General features: G+C 59.9%; 1 protein-coding gene across 1 annotated transcript in view; it reads right to left on the bottom strand.

Moving 5' to 3' along the window:
• ZCCHC24 (zinc finger CCHC-type containing 24) overlaps nucleotides 1–18,928 on the bottom strand; it is a 57,507-nt gene that overhangs the window by 5,342 nt on the left and 33,237 nt on the right. The window contains exon 3 of the mRNA XM_084904683.1: nucleotides 3,965–4,129. Coding sequence (XP_084760809.1) covers nucleotides 3,965–4,129 — 165 coding nt within the window. The remainder of the gene's footprint in view (nucleotides 1–3,964; nucleotides 4,130–18,928) is intronic.

Raw genomic sequence — 18,928 nt, 5'->3', positions numbered from 1 at the left:
GGAAAGGACGGGAGCATTGACCTCACGCACGGGGCTTACAGGCGACCGGCGTTCCCGGCCAGAGAGGTCTGTCCCCAGGGCACCGGGGTGGAACACCAGCTCTGCCGCCCTCGAGCCCAGTGACCGTGGGCAGGCCACCGACCTCCCTCCGACCCTCCATTCCCCATCGGTGAAAGGAGATGTTACAACACGTTTCTCATGAGATTGCTATCCCAACTCAATGAAGACCAGGAATAGAACAAGATGGCATACAGACGCTATGAATGCTGCCGCTGCCACCAATGATGATGATGATGAAGAAGAAGAAGGAAAAGGGACACCAGCTGGTAAAGTCAACACAAGTTGAAGCCAGGATGCCAACTGAAGGGCCCAGGCCGGTCACATCCCCTGTCCTCGCAGACGTCTCCCCAAACACCTCCATCTCCATGGCCTGCAAGCCCGAGGGCTGGAGCTCTCTGCAGGCCCGCCGAGCTTACTGCCTGAGCTGTAGGAAGGGCTTCCCAATCTTACACTGACACCCGTTCCTGTACCCCCATTCTAGTCACCCCGGCCACACGGGGTCACACAGAAGTCTCCCACCCCCTGACCAGACCCAGCCTGGGTCTGTGCTGGCCAGGGCCCCTTCCCTGAACTGGCCTTCCAGGTGGGGCCAGAGAGGCAGAGTAAGCAGCAACACCCCCTCGCTCCCCATAGTTTATACTTTGCCAAGTGCTGCCATATAAATCGTAGCCCCTAACCTCACCCTTCCTGGGAGGGGCATACCACCACCTGCCTCACAGACGAGAAAACTGAGGACCCGGGACATCAAGGGTCTTACCCAGGGGCCTGCAGCCCCACCTCTTTCCCGAGGGCTGGTGGCCAAGACCTTTCTCCTCTAGGGTGGGAGGCCAACAACATTTGCTGTGTGTGTGACAGAGACAGCACTGAATGAGATCACTTTATAACCACAAAGAGCTTGGCAAGACTTGTTGCTGTGTGACCTTTAGCTAGTCACTTCACCTCTCTGTGCCTCCATGTTCTCCTCTGTAAAACTGGGCTAATAAGAGGAGCCCTGGATAGGGTTGTTGGGAAGCGTAAATAAGCTAACATATGGAAACTTGTTAAGACAGCGCCTGGCACATAAAAAGCGAAGTGTTGGCCAGTATTAATATCATATATTAATTATTACTATTAGGGCTATGGAGGGCTGGGGGCAGGCTGGGAACAGGGGAGCCAGCTACGACACGAACCACCCCCTGCAGCATCCTCTGCATCCCCCTCGCTGTGATCCTATCGGTGCCCTGCCCCCCTCTCTGCTCCCCCTCCACGGTCCTGGCTCAGCCGGCTGTGCGAAGGGGCAGGGAAGCTGTCAAGACGACTCCCCTCCACCCTCCACGGAGGGAAACACTCCGCAGCTGGGACTAATCGCCCGGGCCAGCCCCACCCCTGCAGCGAGGCAAAGCCCAGTGTTCTCTTCCGTGGGGGCAGGGTGGGAGGGGGCTCCGCTGGAGCCTGACAGAAAGCAGATGTGGCCGGGAGGAAGCAGCGGGGAGGAGGGTTCTCAGGAGACGCTGCACCCATGGTCAGAGCTCAGGGGGCAGGAGAAATAAAGCAGCCCCTCCACCACTCTCCCCACCACTGGGACCAGGCGTGGGACGCCAACCCCTACCCTCTCCGCTCTTCAAAAGCTCCTGACACCCCCTCACCCTCTACCCGGGCTGCAGCCTCCCAGCGGGAGGAGACCCCTGGGATAGGGACTGGGCTGGGCGGGGACCGGGGCCTGGTCCCGGGCCCCCCGATGCTGGCTGGCTAAGTGACCGAGCTCACGTTCCGGACCGGTCTGGGCCTCAGTCTCCCTGTAGCACACAGCGAGTCCTCAACAGACAGGGGCCGGATGACTGGGGGAGGGTTTGGGGACAGGAAAGCAGGCCACACGCTCTTGGAAGGTCATTCCAGGTTGGGCCAGGGACTCTGATCTGGGCATGGAGACGGGGAAGGGGTCAGAGAGGCTGTGCTCAGACTGAGCTTGGCAGGAGAGAAACGAGGAAGCTGACGAGGCATTGCCGGCCCGGGGAAGGTGGCACCAGCCTGGATGGGCCTGGCACGGAGGAAGGGATGCTGGGCAATGCAGGGGCAGGGCCCAGGAGGCTGGAGCCACTGCAGGAAGTTGGGTCCCACCCGCCTTGGGGCATCGGTCATGCCTCTCTGCTTAGGTCACAGGACAACCCCCAGCACAGACCCTCGCCCCTGCCCACCTGAGCCCCTGCAGGAACTGGCCCATTCCGGCTCCCCAGCCCGCCAGCCACGTGACCTGTCCTCCGGGGCCCCCTCATCCCCACCCAGGATAGTCATCTGCCACCGGCAGCCCCGGACTTTCTCCCTCTTTCCTACTAACCTGTGGTAAGTCGCATACACCCTTTGCCTCATTTTGCTCCTCTGCAGTTTGGGGAAATAAGAGCTGACTTCAGGGTGGGCTGAGAGGACGAACGTGTAAAGTACTCGGAGGAGTGCCCGGCCACTGCTCACTGTGTTCCTCATCTTCCCCATCGCTGCCTCTCCCGGCACCAAAACCCACCTGCGGCCGCCTCCTCTCTCCTGCACCGGGAACATGGCACAGGGGCCCGCTCATGGGTGCTGAGCCGGGACACAGACCGGGCCTGTGTGCCTCAGGGCCAGGCTCCCGGCAGTTCCATAGACCGCTCTGGACCCACTTCCACCAGGGACCTGGGGACCCATGTGCCTTCCCTGCCTGCGAAATCGGATGAACAGAACCCGGGCGGAGGGCAGGGCACCGATGGAGGGCATGCGGGGGCCTGGCACATGGTACCTGGTTGGCCCGCCCGCGATTCTGAGTGCCAGTGGCCAGCCCTGTCTGACTGTTCTGTTCGCTGGAGAGGAAGCTCCTGGAACGCCCGGCACCCCCGCCCGCCCCCCCCCCCCCCAACCTTCACCTCCTTTCAGCGCCTACACAGACCTGGCGCTGAGGGCCCAGAGCCTTCCCAATAGCATTTCCTCTGACTGCCATAACGGGGCATGTTTGTGCCCTGTGCCCAGGCCTTGTCAGGAGGCACCAGCAGAGCTCAGGAGCCAGGATGGTCTCCTCCAGCTGCCCGCCCCACCCCGGCCCCGACATGCTCCCCAGACACTGTGTGCCCTGTGCCCTGTGCCCGCCTCCCCTGGTCTCCGGGGCCTGGGCCTCTCCCCCAGCGCCCTCAGCATGTGGGCCTGCCCCTCGGCCACGGCCAGTTTCCAGTCTGTTCGCCTGCGTGTGACTGTGGGTGATGGGACCATGGAAACCTGGGACCATGGAAGGGGTGGGGGAGATGGCGAGCTTGCAAACAGGAAATGGAGGCCAGCATGAGGGTCACACAGTCACAGAGCGTTTGGACCACGAGCACCCTCTCCTCCTCCTTCTAGTAGGATGGGGCCAAGTTCTCTCCAGCGGCCGGGCAGCCCCGCCCTCCGCTCTCTGCTCCCCCAGCTCGTCCCACGCTCCGTGCCAGCCCTGTCCCCTACTTGCACGTGCTGCCCCTCCCCAGCAGTGCCCGTCGCGCCCCCCCCCCCCCCCCCCCAGCCAGCCCAGAGTACACAACCCTCCACTCCCCGTCCGAGCTCAGTCTGAAATCACCGCCTCAGGGGGGCCTCTGCACCCCTCTGCCTCCCTTTCCCTCAGGCCCCTCCGCCTCCTGCTGCCCTCCCATCCCTCTGTCTCACAGCAGCAACCAAGTTCATCACTTCCCCAATGCACCAGGCTGCAGCCTCAGGGCCTCGGTGCTTTGCCCCTTATCCTCCACCCCTTCCCCCTTCCCCGGGCAGCGGCCCTCTCTCACCCTGTCTCAGAGGAGACAGGAAAGAAAACTCTCTTGGAGGGGTCTGGTCTCATCCTTGCCATAGGAAGGCCTAATGAGAGACAGAGTCACCCTTCCTCAGCCCTTCCGGGACCGAGCCCCCCGCCTCCCGCACCCCCGCCCGCCGGCCTGCTCACCTGCTTGTGCGGGTACACATTGATGTGGCACTTGATGCACTCCTGCCCCATGTTGGCCCAGGAGTTCCCGCTCATCCATTTTCGCTTGCACTTGGGGCACTTGTACTCGCCGAAGCAGCGCTTCTTGCCCTGGTATGGGGTCAGACCCTCGCCTTTGGGGCGTGCCTGGAAGACAGGAAGCAGACGTAGGGGGTTGGGGTCCACCTGGCCAAAATGCTGCCCCCCCTGAAGTCCCCCTCTTCAGCTCTCATACCCCATGTCTCCGTGTGCAAGCACTCTGTCCCCAGTCCAGAGAACACCAGCGTCACCCCAGAGCACACACGAGGACCTGAGGCTGGGAGGCAGAGGACAGAGGCGGTGGGGTGGGGTGCGGGTGACGTCTTTTTCAGTCAAGGGCACAGAGTCCTCAGTGGAGCCAGGAGTCACCTCCTCAGCTCAGCGGTCACAGAGGCGCGTGAGCCTGCGCACAGGTGCTCGTGGCCCTGTGTGTGGTGTGAGGGTTACTGAGGAGGCACCCCCCGGCTTCGTACACACAGAGTGCCTCACCCCTGCTTCCCACCACCCTCTCCCCGCCCTGGAGGCACATGGCCCCGAAGATACACTCCGCGTTTACGAACACCTGCAACCTATGTGCACACATGCTTTCTGCCCTGGCTCGTTTTACTTAATGTATCATGGACATATTATTGTAAGATATATACAGGGTGTCCCCAAAAATGTATACGCACGTAACAGGGGACAGCTTCGTTGATTTTTCTTTCTTTCCACATGTAACCCATTGGAATGACTATTCAAAGTGTGTATATCTTTTGGGGGTCACCCTATGTCTAATCAAGTATCCTTTTCCCTCAGGAGGACAAACAGAGCTACTGTCTTCGAACACTGGCACGGTATTCCCACACTTGCAGTTCCAGTACAGCCACAGAACATCTGGGTGTCTCTACTCTTCCACTATTACAAACAATGCTCCAGTGAATAACATGTATGTGTGTGCATGTGTGTGTGCGTAGAAAGAGAGACAACAGTTGTGGAATACATTCCTAGAAATAGAAGTGGACGTGCACTTTTAGGTTTTAAAGATAACGACAAACCACCACTGCCTTCCCCTGGGTGTCCCGGCTTAACCTCCTCACCAGCATCCTCATCACTGCCGACCCAAGAGGCAATCTTCTGAGAGTAGCTTTGACTCGTGTGTCTTCTATTGGGAGCTTTCCCCATGCATTTAAGAACCATCTGCAAACTGTTAGTCCGAATCCTTCGTAAACCTCTTTCCCTGCTGGGGTTTGGTAATTTTCTTGTCTGTAACTGCACTTTATATATTAAGGAAACTAGCTTTTTCTTACATGGAATTTTTAAAAATAGCTTGATTGAGCCATGACTCTACATCTTACTTATTTAAGGTATACAAGTCAACGTTTTGCAGTATAGTCACAGTTATACAACCATCACTACAATCTAATTTTAGAACATTTTATCACCCCCAAAAGAAATCCACCTCCTCACCACTCAGGACGAGGCAACCCCTAATCTACTCTCTGACTCCAAAAAGTTCCCTATTCTAAATATGTCATGTAAGTGGGATCATACAATAATCGCCCTTTTGTGTCTGACTTCCTTTACTTAGTGTAATGATTTTAAGGTTCATCTATATTGTGCCATGTGTCAGTACTTCATTCACTTTGTTACTGGAAAATAGCCCATTGTGTGGGCATGCCATGCTTTATGTGCACTCATTCATCAGAGGCCAGACACTGAGTTACTTCCAGTTCTCGGCTGTTAGGAGTAACGCTGCTGTGAACACTCATGTATGAAGCTGTCTCGTGCTTATAAAGTTGAATTCATTGCCCCAATACTTAAAAGTAAGAGATTTCACACAGAAAGATGGCCCATGGGTCTGGAATGCTATGGCATCCATCAGACGAAGTTGCGAAGTGGCCACCCCACCAGACCGAGGCCACCGGCACCGTGTCACCTACATGGCACATGCAGGCTCAGAGTCGGAGACAGGCTGGCCCACAGGCTCTGCACTGTGACCACACCCGTCACCTGTCCCTCCTGGGCTGGTCTCAGCAGCAACTTGGAGCCCATTAGAATCGCAAAATCACAGGCCCCGCCGCGGATCCACTGACTCGGAATCTGCACACAACCAGATTGGATCAGAGGCCCGGGGGTTCACATGCCTTAGAGTTTAAGAAGCATTGGGTTATGAGATGATCTGTTTCCATAGTGACGTTTACCTGGGAAACTGCCTGTTTATGAGGTTGTGCACCAAGGTCCAGAGCACAGACTCTGATCCAAATCCAGCTCCGTGGTCAATGGCAGGTTACTTCACATAAGAGTGGTCTCAGGATTAAATGAGATAATACACGTAAAACACTGAAAACTGTGCAAACCATCGACCTCTGAGTGCCTCGGCTTCTTCGTATGGAAACCCAGGGGATGATGAGGGAAGGCCTGCCAGTGGATGGATGGTTGGTTGGATGGATGGTTGGTTGGATGGATGGATGGTTGGATGGATGGATGGATGGATGGATGATGAGGGAGGGCATGCCGCCGGGCTGCTGGAAGGATGGCTGGTCCAGTGCATGTGGACGTTTTAGCTCAGTGGGTGAGCACAGCAAGTGCTCTGACCCATCGGCAATTTAGTGTGATTCTCTCCTGGGCCTATCCAGGGAGAGGGAGCAGGCTCGGCCCAGGAAAAGGGAGGCTAGAGCTGAGGCCAGCGGGTGAAAAAAACATAAGAGGAAAGTTCCCAGGATGGGGGGAGGCCCGGGTAGAGGTGGGCTTGCTCCCCTGGGTCGTGGGAAAAGGGAAAAGGAGCAGCATTAGGTGCCTTCCCCTCCTGGAATTCTCAGGCAGGCACCCAGGCTGCGGAGGCTGCGGAAGTTCTGCAGACTGGGCTGCCGCCGGAGGAGGGCAGAGGGAGGGCGAAGAGAGCAGACATTTACGAAGCACTGTGTGTGCTGCATCCTGCAGGCCCCATTCACCTCTCCCCATAACCCAGTGGGCAGGGAATATCACCAACCCATTTACCAGATGGTGAAACTGAGGCCCGGGGAAGGAACAGGACTTGCCAAGGAGTTTTCCAGTGTGAGGAGCAGGAGGTGAGGCCCCGTCTTGGCTCCCCTTTTCCGTCACCCCCAAGTGTGTACCCATTATGAAGCTGGGGCCTGTGCTCAGGAGGAGAAAGCCGCCAGGCCCCGCCCCCCTCCCCCCCCCAGCCAGTGGCTCTGTCCTCCTGCAGGCCAGAGGAGAGACGTGGCCTGGCGAACAGAGGGATGGAGGTGAGCAGCTGCCTTCTGGAAGGGCTCGGTCCCAACGTGGCTTAGCCTACAGATGAGATGGGGCCATGGGGAGCAGAACTTTCTGACAGAACACAGGCTTCTCTACCCCCCACACGGTCCTGCTGCTTTGTCTCAGAACGGCCTCTTCTCATAAACTTCGCATGAAACAGCTGGTTCTGCCGATGGCTCTGCAGGGGCCGCCGCCGCCTCAGCCGGGAAGGGTGCCAGGCCCAACCAGGTTCTCCTGACCCGGGCCCCTGCCACGTCCCCTCCGGGGAATCAGATCTGCCAGGAGCCTGGGCAAAGCTCTCTGGGGCTCAGAAACCACCGCGTCAGGCACAGACAGGCCCTCTGGAGACCAGAGGATCAAGAGGCTTGCTCACGGGCACACAGCAAACCGGGGACTGAGCTGGGAGGAGGGACTGGGCCCCCCTGGCCTCCGAAGCTGGGGCAGAATGGCTGTGGGCGGGGGGCGGGGGGGGGCATGGGAAGTGGGCCCTGGCGGCCTGCCTGGGAGCAGGAGGAGCAGTGAAAGCGGGGCTGCGTTGGGGGTGGGAGAGCCGTCCAGGCGGCCAGTGTCTTGGGAAGAGACACAGATGATTGATGCTGATACTATTTGGATGCTTCTTCAGTTTTCTTTTCACCAACTCATGAGATTTCCAGCCATTGGCCATAAGATGGTGCATTCCCGGTCACTGGGGATCGGTAAGCAGAAGCTGGGTGAACAACTAACTACCAGGACAGCTGCCCCGGGGCCTTAGGACCTGTTCAGGCAGTGGGACCGAGTCACATTGAGGGCATTTCCAACTCTCTAGTCCTTCCACTCTTGTTGCTGATGAAGGGCCACCAGGCAGGTGTGAGAGGGGCACTGGGCTGAGGGCTGAACAGGTATGTTTCCTACTGTATTTCCATCATGCAACTTGGCAGTAAGCCTTCAAATGTAAAAAAAAAGTCCAGCCCTTCCCCTCACAAATCCAGTCCTGATCAACCTTCCTAACTGTGACTGGAGCTGTGGACCAGAGTCCTGCTTGTTAGGACAGTGAGACACTGGAACAAGCTAAGCGTCCAACAGGATGCTCTGCTTCCCCGCCCGATGTCACATCCATTGGATGAGTGACAACAGAGCCATTAAAATACGTATGAGGATTCTTTAAGGGTTTGGGGAAACGCTCACAAAGAAAGCAGGGTAAGTGATCCAATATCGGCTTCTTTCAGAGTGAAACTGGGAAAAGGAAAACGAGGCCAGGAATGGGCTGGTGGGAAATCAGCCGGAAGGGCTCCGAGGCCGCCTCCAGAGTCTGCATGCTCTGCTCTAATTAATGAACAGTCTTAACCAGCAGGTACCAGCACACCTTTGACAAAGGTAGTCAGTCAGCATGCTCCCTGGCCTGCAGGCTCCGCCTGTCCACAAGGGGGTGCCCTGCACTTTCCCAACAGAGATGGTGGCTCTCCCGCTTTGCCTCTGCGGGCGTGGACCCTGGGCCCTGGGTTCAGGGCATTGGTGACCTCTGGCTACTGGTTCCGTTGGACTCTGCTCGGGTCCAGAGAGTTGTCCTCCTGCCATCCATGGAGTGGACTTCCTACTCCTGGATGCCGCCTGCTCCCTGGATTTGAGGATAGCCAGATAAGTATCCATACTGGCCACAGGACACAGAGCCCAGCTGGTCTCTGCCCATTAGCATCCCTGCCCTGCTTCCCAAAGTCCCACCAGGAGGGAGCCAGCCTTTAGGGTGAAGCAAGTTAGAGGGAGCCCCTTTTGTGGGGAGAGACAGTCAGCTTGGCAGCTTGAGGCCAAGCACTCCAGGGAGCCTGGGCTCGGGAGGTGACAGCACCCGGGGTGCTGAAGACCTGTGGCAACGCCCTGCACAGCATGACCCCAGGCCGATTCCACCCCAGGACGCACAGGGTCTGCTCTCAGGGTACAGTCCCGGCTGTGGGCCCAGCACAGGGCTGTCCCAGCCTGGCCGCACCACCTCCACCTGCCCAGGAGAGCAGGCTGTGCCTGGCCAAGCTCTGGGACAGACGAATAGCCACACGAATGAGGTGTCTAGTCAGGGCCAGACCCTCTTTGAGTCACTTTATGAGCCAAATAAGTTTAGTCCCAGGTTTCGGAGAAGAACACTGAGGCTCGAGGAGATTAAGGAACCTGCCCAAGGCTACACCATCAGCAAGTGGCAGAGGCTGGATCGGAACCCTGGCCATCTGACTCAAGTCCACTCTCTCAATTGCCCTGCAACATGCCAGGATGGCACGGAGGAGGAGCCCGCCCCGCCAGGATGATGAGAAACAGGGGAGGGTTGACACTGTCGTGGGGACTGGCACCCTGGGTGGCCTTGGAGTCAGCCTTCCCCTCCCTGGGCCTCAGTTTCCCCATCTCCGGAACGAAGGTGGCCCTGACCGCTGGGCAAGGTCACTTTCCTCCTGAGGTCCAGAGGTCAGCAGCCTCCGCCCCCTCCCCTCACACCCTGCCTCTGCCATGGGGCTCCAGGCCGGCCCCACAGTGCGTCCAGCTGAGAGGCCCTGGCTGGAGCCAGAGGTGCAGGGAGGAAACAAGGAACAGATGGGCTGCCCTGGCTGCTGTCCGCCCGCCGGCCTGCTCTCCAGCAGCTGGGCCGTGGAGGTGGTCCTGGCCAAGAGGAGGGACAGGAAGAGCCGGGCCCCAGGCCTTCACAACGCCCTTCCCGCCGATGAGGACGCGAGGCTGAGAGGCAGGGGGTCCGGCCCACGGGCCCAGGGCTCTCTGCACATCCCGTTGGCCCTTCCTGGACAGTCCACAGGTCAGGGACCCTTTCTGGAGGCCAGGGGACCGCCATGGGAAGACTGTGTTCTTCTCTCTTTTGAGGGATAATCGATCCTTTTGAGCCCCACCTCTCGGCCCACAGGCGCCCCTCTGCCCTCCTGTGGGTATCCCCGAGCCTGGGCCAGCGGGGAGGAAACGGGCTGCGGCCAGAGGCCCCCATGTGGGCCGGACTGCCTCAGACCCGTCTTAGAGCCTCAGTTTCTTCATTTGACAAGGGAGGGGCTGCTCTAAAGGAGCTGGGACACTGACCTTTCATGACACTCACTATGTGCCCTCCACTCCCGACCCCTCCATCTGACGGGAGAACACACGGAGGCCCAGAGAGGCCCAGCACCCCCTGCAGGCCCCACAGCCCCGCAGCTGGGACCCGCGCCCTGTCTGCCGACTCCAAAGCAACACGTTCCACCTCACACACACGGCCTCTCCCGAAAGGTTGGGAGAGAATCAGAGAACAAGCCCGTTCCGGGAACACGGCCCACCTCTCTGGCCTCCGACCCAGGCCACCGCCTCCATGATTTCTTCCTTCAGCGAATGGTTATGGAGCGCCCGCTCCACACAAGGGTCTGAGGGACCTTCCAGGAATGTGGACGTAAGCCAGGCAGGTGAGGAATATGCCCAGACTCCCAGGCCTCCCCCAGGGGCCAGCCCCCGGACCAACGGTGGCCCATGCCAGTCACCAACACCTCTGGCCGCACTGCCAGACCCGAGCCCCAGTCACTCACCCCCACAAGCTCCTCTGGCCGAGGCCGCTCTCCCCCCACCCTCCTGCCTGACAGGCGTGGGCCCGCGAGGGGCCCATCCAGTGCTCGCTCATCGATGCAACAGCCCGTGCGACGAGAACTCTTAACCTAATGGCCGGTGGGAGACGGGCTTGGGCGAGGGGCGATGACTGGGCGGAAGTCATGGTCAGTGAGCGGCGGGGCCGGTTTCTGAGCTCCAGTCCGTCCAGGGTCAAAGCCGCGCTTTTCCTCCCCATGTGCTCTGTGAGTGACACTGTTGTAGGGTCACTCAGGAGACGCCTACACCCCAGCGTCCGCAGACACGGCCCCGGGGGCCGGCGGGAGGACGGTCCCGGCAGCTGCAGCCTCCGCGGAGGCCCGGAGGAAGCCGTCAGAGGACAGGTGGGCCGGGCGGCCTCGGCTGCTGGGAGGGAGGAAGGGAGGACGCTGTGAGGCCCCGGGCTTCCTCCGGGCCTCAAGGGCCCCTTGTCTGAGCACAGGCGTCCCCTCCGCCCGCCCCGACCCCCTCCCTCCCCGGGTTCCTGCCGCAGCCCAGCAAGGGCCCCGAAGGCCCAGCCTCCGCGCACGCCTCCCACCGGCTTCCCAGGCCAAAGCGGCTGCAGAAATGCCATCCTGACTCCACAACACTGGGCTTGTCAGCGCGCGGGGAACAATGGGAGCTTTCACAGTGCCAGGAAAAGGGCGCAGGAAAACCCTGGGGAGGGGGCACGGAGGGGTGTGGAGGGGAGGGAAGGGCCGTGAGAGGGGAAAACAAGGGAGACAGAGGCAGGGAAGAGAGGCAGGGGATGGCAGGAGTAGGGGCGGGGGTTGTGAGAGCCGAGAGCATGAGCAAGACCGAGGACAGAGTGGGAAGACGGGGCCGCTGCGGTGAAGGCGAGGTGAGAGGAGGTGGGAATGAACGGAAGGGGCAGAGGACACGGCACAGGGTGAGACTGTGGCCCTTCCAGGACCCAGAGGGGCCCGAGGCCCCAGCACCCCCACACGCCTCGGGGTGCGTGGCCCCGGGGTACCCCGGCCCAGAAGTGAAAAGAAAGCACTCTCTGCAAACCCAGCCCCGGCCAGGCGATTGGAAGTTCTCTGGGCAAAACACTGTGGAAAGCGAAGACTTTTTCATCACATGACCCGCCACTCCCTGAGTTATCTGTTTCCTGCTTCTGGCTTCCCTCCACTGGCAAACCGCACGGAGCAGAGCTGGGGCGGGAGGGGAAGAGGGGCCATCCACAGGGCGGAAAACATCCGAATCCCAGCGGCTGCCTGCTGAGGCCCGGCCTCCCATCCCCCTGCGGCTGCCGAGCCTGTGCTGCCGGGGCTGAGGGTGAGCCTGCAGCCAGCAGCGGTGGGCAGGTAGCGGAGTGCTGCTCGGACCCCGAACACCACTGTTGCCCTGAGTAGGTTTCCAGGTCCCTGTCTGGGGGCCCTTAGCTCAGTGAGCCCTCTCCTCTGCCCGTGGCCTCCACCCTGCTACAGCCACGGCCCCCTTCGGCCAGGCACTTCCGTGGGACTTCTGTGGCCATTTCAGGCTGGAGGGCCCCTGCCATGAGCAGGGCTGAGGCAGGCTTCTGGGCCCCTTCACCTCTGCCCCAGCTGATCCTCTAACCGTGCTACTCCCTCCTACAAAACTCATCCTCAGACAACAAAGTCAGTTCCTGCAAAAGATGCATCCCACCCCCAGCCCTTTCCCTGGCATTTGCTGCTCCCTGTACCCCAAACATTTCTCTGCTGGCCGCATGCCCGTGTTAGCCTTCAAGGCCAAGCTCAAAGGGCACCCCTCTGGCCTCCCACATCTCAGACAGAGCTTGCTCTTCTCCGGCTGCTCACCCCCATCGTCTGAGGCCCAGCCCCTGGCTCTGGCGAGAACCCCCCCACCGCCTCCCCAGAGGAGGTCCTGGCTCCCTGAGCTCCCAGGGGGACCCTGTGGCCGGCACCACTCACTTCGCTCCGGTCATGTCCTGCCCTGACCCGGCCTTCGCAGGCCAGGGATTTCACCCCAAATATAAAGACTTCCGCACGCTGCTGGTTCTGCCATCTCATTTCCCACCGGCCTCCGAGCGCGCTGCAGCCCCACGCGGCCCTCCATGTCTCCCGCTCCCCCAGCACCCAGGGGCCTCAGCACGTCAGGAGCTGCAGGGGACACGGCAGTGTCCAGGAAGGGTGGAGAGTGCGGGCCAGAGCCAGGGTCACCCCTGCAGGAGGCGGTGATGCTGGTCCTCAGCCTGGCTCCATCCACAGCCTGGATGCCCTCCTCGGCTGTGCTGGTCGCTCGGGTGGACCACCTCGGGCAGGGTTTTCACAGACAGCCCGGCTGGCCCCTGGGTCTGCCCCTGAGGCCGCCCCCGGTGAGGCCTGGGCAGACGTGGCCCTGCTCGATGAGGCCACAGCCAGCCCAGTCCTACCTGGGGGCGGGACCGGGGCAGGAAGGCGGTGGGCTAAGAGGAAGCAAGGCCAGCACCTGGAGCGAGGCTCTGGGTGTGAGGGCCACAGCCCCAGGAAGAGGGGACAGGCAACTCAGCTCAGAATAGCGATGGGGAGGCTGTGGCGTGGCTGCGTGCCAGGAGAGAACTCTGATCTGCCCTGGCCGGTGAAGCGCTGAAGTCAGCAGTTTGGGGCCACTCTGGCGGGAGCTGTGGGGGCTGGGAGGCTGCGGGCCTGATTCCAGCTTGGGCTCCGTTCCCCCATCCGTTCCTCCTTTCTCGGGGCCCAGTGTCCTCCTCTGGCCACTGAGGGAGAGGGAGGGGCAAGCTTCTGCCTTGGAGAACCTCCAGCAGGTGTGTGTTGGAGCCACGACAGCCACAGACACAACGTTGTGTGCCAGCGGCACTGTGCACCTGCCTTGCAGGCAGCTTCCCTGTGACCCCATTTCCAGATGAGAAAATAGGCCCAGAGAGGTTAAGTCACCTGTCCAAGGTCACACAGCAGGTAAGTGGCAGGGTTTGAACCCCGGCTTGTGGCTGTTGTCTGACACCTTCATTGCGGAGTGAGGTCCAGAGGCTGTGGACTGGTTCCAGGGTCACCTGAGGCAGCTGTCGTGAGGCAGGAGTTAAGAGATTCCTGGGGGCCGAAACCAGCTTGGCTCAGTGGATAGAGTGTCAGCCTGCGGACTGAAGGGTCCTGGGTTCGATCCCGGTCAAGGGCATGTACATTGGTTGCAGGCACATCCCCAGTAGGAGGTGTGCAGGAGGCAGCTGATTGATGTTTCTCTCTCATTGATGTTTCTAGCTCTCTATCCCTCTCCCTTCCTCTCTGTAAAAAATCAATAAAATATATTAAATAAGAGAGAGAGAGAGAGAGAGAGAGAGAGAGAGAGAGAGAGAGAGAGAGAGAGAGAAATATTCCTGGGGGCCAGTATTTCCAATACTCTGGTATTAGAAATCAGCGGGAGGAGCACGTGTGGGCATGCCAGTGTATGTGTGCATGTGTGTGCCTCTAACGGTCACAGCAGGGTGTGGCGGGCAGAGGGCGTCCCACAGTGTAAGAGCTGCTCTGACGTGACTTTTGGGGGGTACCAGGGGGAAGCAAACCTGACATTTCCCGCCCCCACAGCCCAGGCTGCCGCTGACCCCGCTTCCTCACCCAGGGCCTGGACAGGTCTGCAGAGCGGCCCCTCCCACACAGGCCCCAGGGCAAGGCGCCTGTGTGCAGCCCTGCTGGGTGCCTTGGACGCTCCATTCCTCTCCCTGGGCTCCGGCGCCTCCGCTGTGCAGCCCGCACAGCCGCTGCCATGTGTGGCATCATGTCCACCCGCCCGTTCCATTCCCCCACGATGCCTTCAGAGGCACGCCAAGGCGCGGCGGCTGGGAGCTGTGCCGGAGGCCACACAGCCAGAAAGCAGCAGACCTGGGATCCCACCAGGCCTGGCTGCCTTCCACATGGTCCGCAGCTCTGACCAGTGAGGTGCCCTGGCCCTTGTCTGTGGGCGGCCTCACGTGACCATAACCTTGCCGTGCCCCAAGGACGGAGGAGGAGTGTGTGCCGGGCAGGGGAGGCCTAACTGGTGGTGCTCACTCTCACACCCGCTTCCGCACGTGCTGGTCCACCATCCGGCAGACCCCTCCGGGAAGCCCTCCTTGGCTGCTCCTGTCTGCGGGGGCCCCTCTGGTCTCTGCTCCCCGGGGGGCTCCCTCTCTGTGCCCCCGGCCCTCAGCAGCCCCGGACCCACAGCACCGCCGCGGAGGAGAAGTGGCGGGTGCCACCTATTACCGGTGCTCACACCCTCAGCCAGGGCTCCGAGGTGGCTCCTCCGACCCCAGTGCTGCGGCCCAAGCCTGGCGACAGGGCCCTCCCTCCCGGAGCTGTGTTCCCGGGAGCTCCGGTAGGGGAGCTGGGCTGGCCGGGCTGTGCGCAAACCGTCTCGTGTACTGGGCACAGTGACCTACCACCCACGGCGCTGAGAACACCGGTCCACTTTCCTTACCAGAAAACTAAGCCACACGGATGCCAAGACTGCATTCCACGTTTCTGACTCCAGATGCCCAGGCTCCTGGTTCCAGAGCCCAGGCTGGCCCTCGCCCTGGAGCAGGCATCCAAACCACTGGGGCTCCTGCCCTGGCCCAGATGCTCTACCCCTGGGTCTGGGTGGGCCTGAGAATCTGCTCCTGTGTGAGGCTGACTCTGGAGAACATGGCTCGGTCTAGATGATTCTGCTAAAGCAGGAGTGTCAGCCAGGGACCATCTTCCCCCCACGCTGCCCACTCCCCACATTCTGCCCCGGGCACAGAGGAGCAGGGGCCTGTCCACTCCAGAGCGTAGGGTCATGGCCAGAAAGGGAGCCCGGGCGCCTCACTGCAGAGCGGCTGATGCGGGACGGCGGGGCGGCTGCACTCGGGTGTGGCGGTGGTGTGGTGGAGGTGGTGGCAGGCAGGGTGCTGGGGGAGGGCCAGCCCGGCCCTCCTGGACCAGCCCCAAACCTGTGACTCCTCCTCGGCATCTGGAAACTATCACGGGGAACAATGAAGGGAGTGGGGAGCCTGGCTGCCTGGGGCTCGGGCCTTGTCTGTGTGGGACAGCAGAGGAAGCTGAGGCCTGCAGGCATCCCCCGCCCCCTCCTCCACCGCCACTGTTTGCCTTGGCGCTGGACACACAGGTCCCCAGGGCCAGCTGTCAGGAAAGGCCAGCCCCTGCGCTGCGGTAGGGGCTGCGGGCCAGGCTGGATGCCCAGGAGCCTGGCCAGGAGTCAGGAGGTCCCAGCCGGCTCGGTTTCCTGCTCAGCCTGCAGGATTCCAAGCTGATTATTGTGCCTCCCTGGGCCTTGGTTTCCCCCAAAGGAAGCTCAGGTACCATCCGCCTGGCTGGCTGCTCAGCGGGGCCTATGTCTCAGGTGCCCGGCCTGCCACCCAGTCCTCCCCTCATGCCCTCAGCACCCAGGAATCGAGTGCCCACTACCCACAGGGCACTGCAGCAGGTGGAGCAGGGTCAGTAACAAGAACTTACAGTTGGGAGGGAAAGAAGCAAGTATTTCATTCAATAACGTTGTGACGAGGCTGTGGTGGACCTGGGTGCCACCACAGACAGAACGGGAGTCCCCTCTTCGGAGAGGGCATATGCTGCCGTTTCACAGCTTACACCGCTGCACGGCGGGTTTTTGTTGTTGTTGTTTTTTACATGCTAATGTTTTTATTTTATTTTTTAAATTTTAAATAAATTTTTATTGTTCATATTATTACAAATGTTCCTTACTTTTTCCCCCCTCTATTGCTCCCCTCCACCAGGTTCCCACCCCACCCTCTGCCCTTTCCCCACCCCCCATTGTCCTCATATGGCGGGTGTTTTTACCGGTGGCCTGGGACGCGTCCTCTCCCTGCCTGCATCTCAGAGTCCCCGTGTGGGAGCATGGTGGCAAGGAAAACATTTGTACGTGCTGCCTCTCACAACCACATCAGTGCTGCAACTGGGGATCTTATCTGAGACCTGAAAAAACCACAACTGTGGGGGCCCCGACTGGTGCAGACACATGGATTCCACAGAAAGGAGAGAGAGATCTACATAACCAGACATCCTGAAAAGAGAGACCATGGGGAGACGAAGAAACAGCCCACAAATGAAAGAAAAGCAGGCATCACTAGAAAAGGAAATAAACGAGTTAGAGGCAAGCAACCTACCAGAGCAAGAATTCAGAGTAATGATCATAACATGGCTAAAAAGAATGGAAGACAAATTTGACAATATGAGTAAGACCCAAGAGGAAATGAAGAAGAACCAAGAGGAAATGAAGATGAATCAAGAAGAAATGAAAAATGACATCGCTACTATGAAGAACTCAGAGTTCCCGTGTGTCAGTGAGGGGAGGGAATCGAACCCATAAAGGCAAATCCTTCCTCTTGGGTGTCCATGCCCATTACTTGCTGCCAGAATGCTGTGTGGAGAAGGATTCTGCCACTCGTGAGCCACATGTGGCTCTTTGGCCCCTTGAGTGTGGCTCTTCTACAAAATACCACGTACCCTAATTAAGTTAATAACAATGTAGTCTGAGTTAAAAAAATTTAACTATATAGTCTGAGTTAAAAAAATTTGGCTCTCAAAAGAAATTTCAATCCTTGCACTGTTGATATTTGGCTCTGTTGACTAATGAATTTGCCGACCACTGTCCTAGCTCCATAGGCCAGAATGGTGTGGCTTTGGTGATGTCGCCTCACCATGGCTACGGGCAGGGGTGAGAGGCGCCCACGACCTGTGTTAGCATTCCAACCAAGGTGATCCCTAAAGATCCCCCCACCCCCGGTGCAAAGGCTCCCCACGTAGACAGCACGCAGGCTGCAGGCGTGGGGTTCGAGTCCTGGGACGGACCCTGACCCGTTGTGAGGAAGGGGCCGTGGTTTCTCCCATCTTGTCACAGATGCTCACCTTGCCCTGCCTGTGTCACGTGGCTGCTGTGCCTCAGACAGGACCTGGCTGTAGAAGCTCTCTAGAATCCTGACACCTGCTCTGGAGCGTCCCCTCCCTGCCCTCCCTGCTGACACCCGCCTCTGGGGCCCCCGGCACTCTGTCACTGCCGGAGGCACGTAGGATGCTCCCCTCAGGTGGTGTGTGTTTGCTTCCTCGCCAGGGACAGAGGCCATGTAGGACTCCTCTCCGATCCCCGGCCCAAATGGGTCTGGCACTGAGCACGGAGCCCCTGGGGAGGAGGGGAAGGGCAAGGTGACCCTGTAGATGTGACTTTCAGCCTCAAGTAAGTGGCTAGAGGAATGAGTTGGGGAGAGCTGGGGTGGCCTGGGGAGGGGGCAGGCAGCAGCCTGGTGACTTCCTGGGCAAGCATGCCAGCCCATGTCCCCGGTCCTCAGTGTGGCTATTGTCCCTGCTGGCCCAGAGAGCAGGCTCAATGGGGCCTCTGTCCCTCCCCGGGCAAGCCAGCCCAGCTCGGCGGCGTCCCACCCAGGCAGCTGGGAAGCGAGGGCCGACACTTCCTGTCCCCACTGCAAGTGTGCGAGTGTTCGGAGAGGCAGGGGGCAGGCAGGGGGACTCAAAGACAAGCACACATCTGTGTCCCCAAAGAAGGGCGGCCCAGCTGGGGGATGAGGCGGGAGAGGGACAGCAGAGCGGAGGCCGTGCTCACCCCTGGGCTCAGTCCCTCTCCTTGAACCCGTTCTCCTCTGAGCTGGAGCTGTCGGGAGGGCTCTCTGGCCCTCTGGCTCTTCCTCCCCAGGCCCAGCACAGCCTTGCCTCCCCGAGGGGCCTGTGCGCTTGCTGTGCCCTGCGCTGGGAACACGTTTCCCCGGGATCACCACATTCTCTGTTCCCGGCCTCACTGATCTCATTCAATGGCCCCTCCCCAGAGAGGCCGGCCCGGCAACCCGGTGTGGCCATGACCTGACACCACAGCATCTGTTTTTACGTCTTTACTCTCTGACATCCCTCAGAAGGTGAACTGAATTCTCCCCTTCTCTTTCATGGTCCTAGAACAGTACCTGGCACATAGCAACTGCTCAATAAATACGTGCTGAGTGCGCAAAGGAACACACATTAATCTACATACATACCCTCTCTCCCCCTTCAGCCCGAGGTTCACACAGTAGGTGACTGATTCCCAGGGGCTGGGGGGGAAGGGAGGGGACACCAGCATCGCAGCCTTGCAGGGCAGGACAGAGCTCAGACTGCCTGGATCCACGTCCAGTGCTAGACAACAGTGTGAAGCAGAGGCAGAGAGGAA

The sequence above is a fragment of the Pipistrellus hanaki genome (genome assembly GCF_964339955.1).
Source record: "Pipistrellus hanaki genome assembly, chromosome: 14".
Lineage (NCBI taxonomy): Eukaryota > Metazoa > Chordata > Mammalia > Chiroptera > Vespertilionidae > Pipistrellus > Pipistrellus hanaki.
Note: the sequence above shows the minus strand (reverse complement) of the source record. Positions and strands in the feature narration are given on the sequence as shown.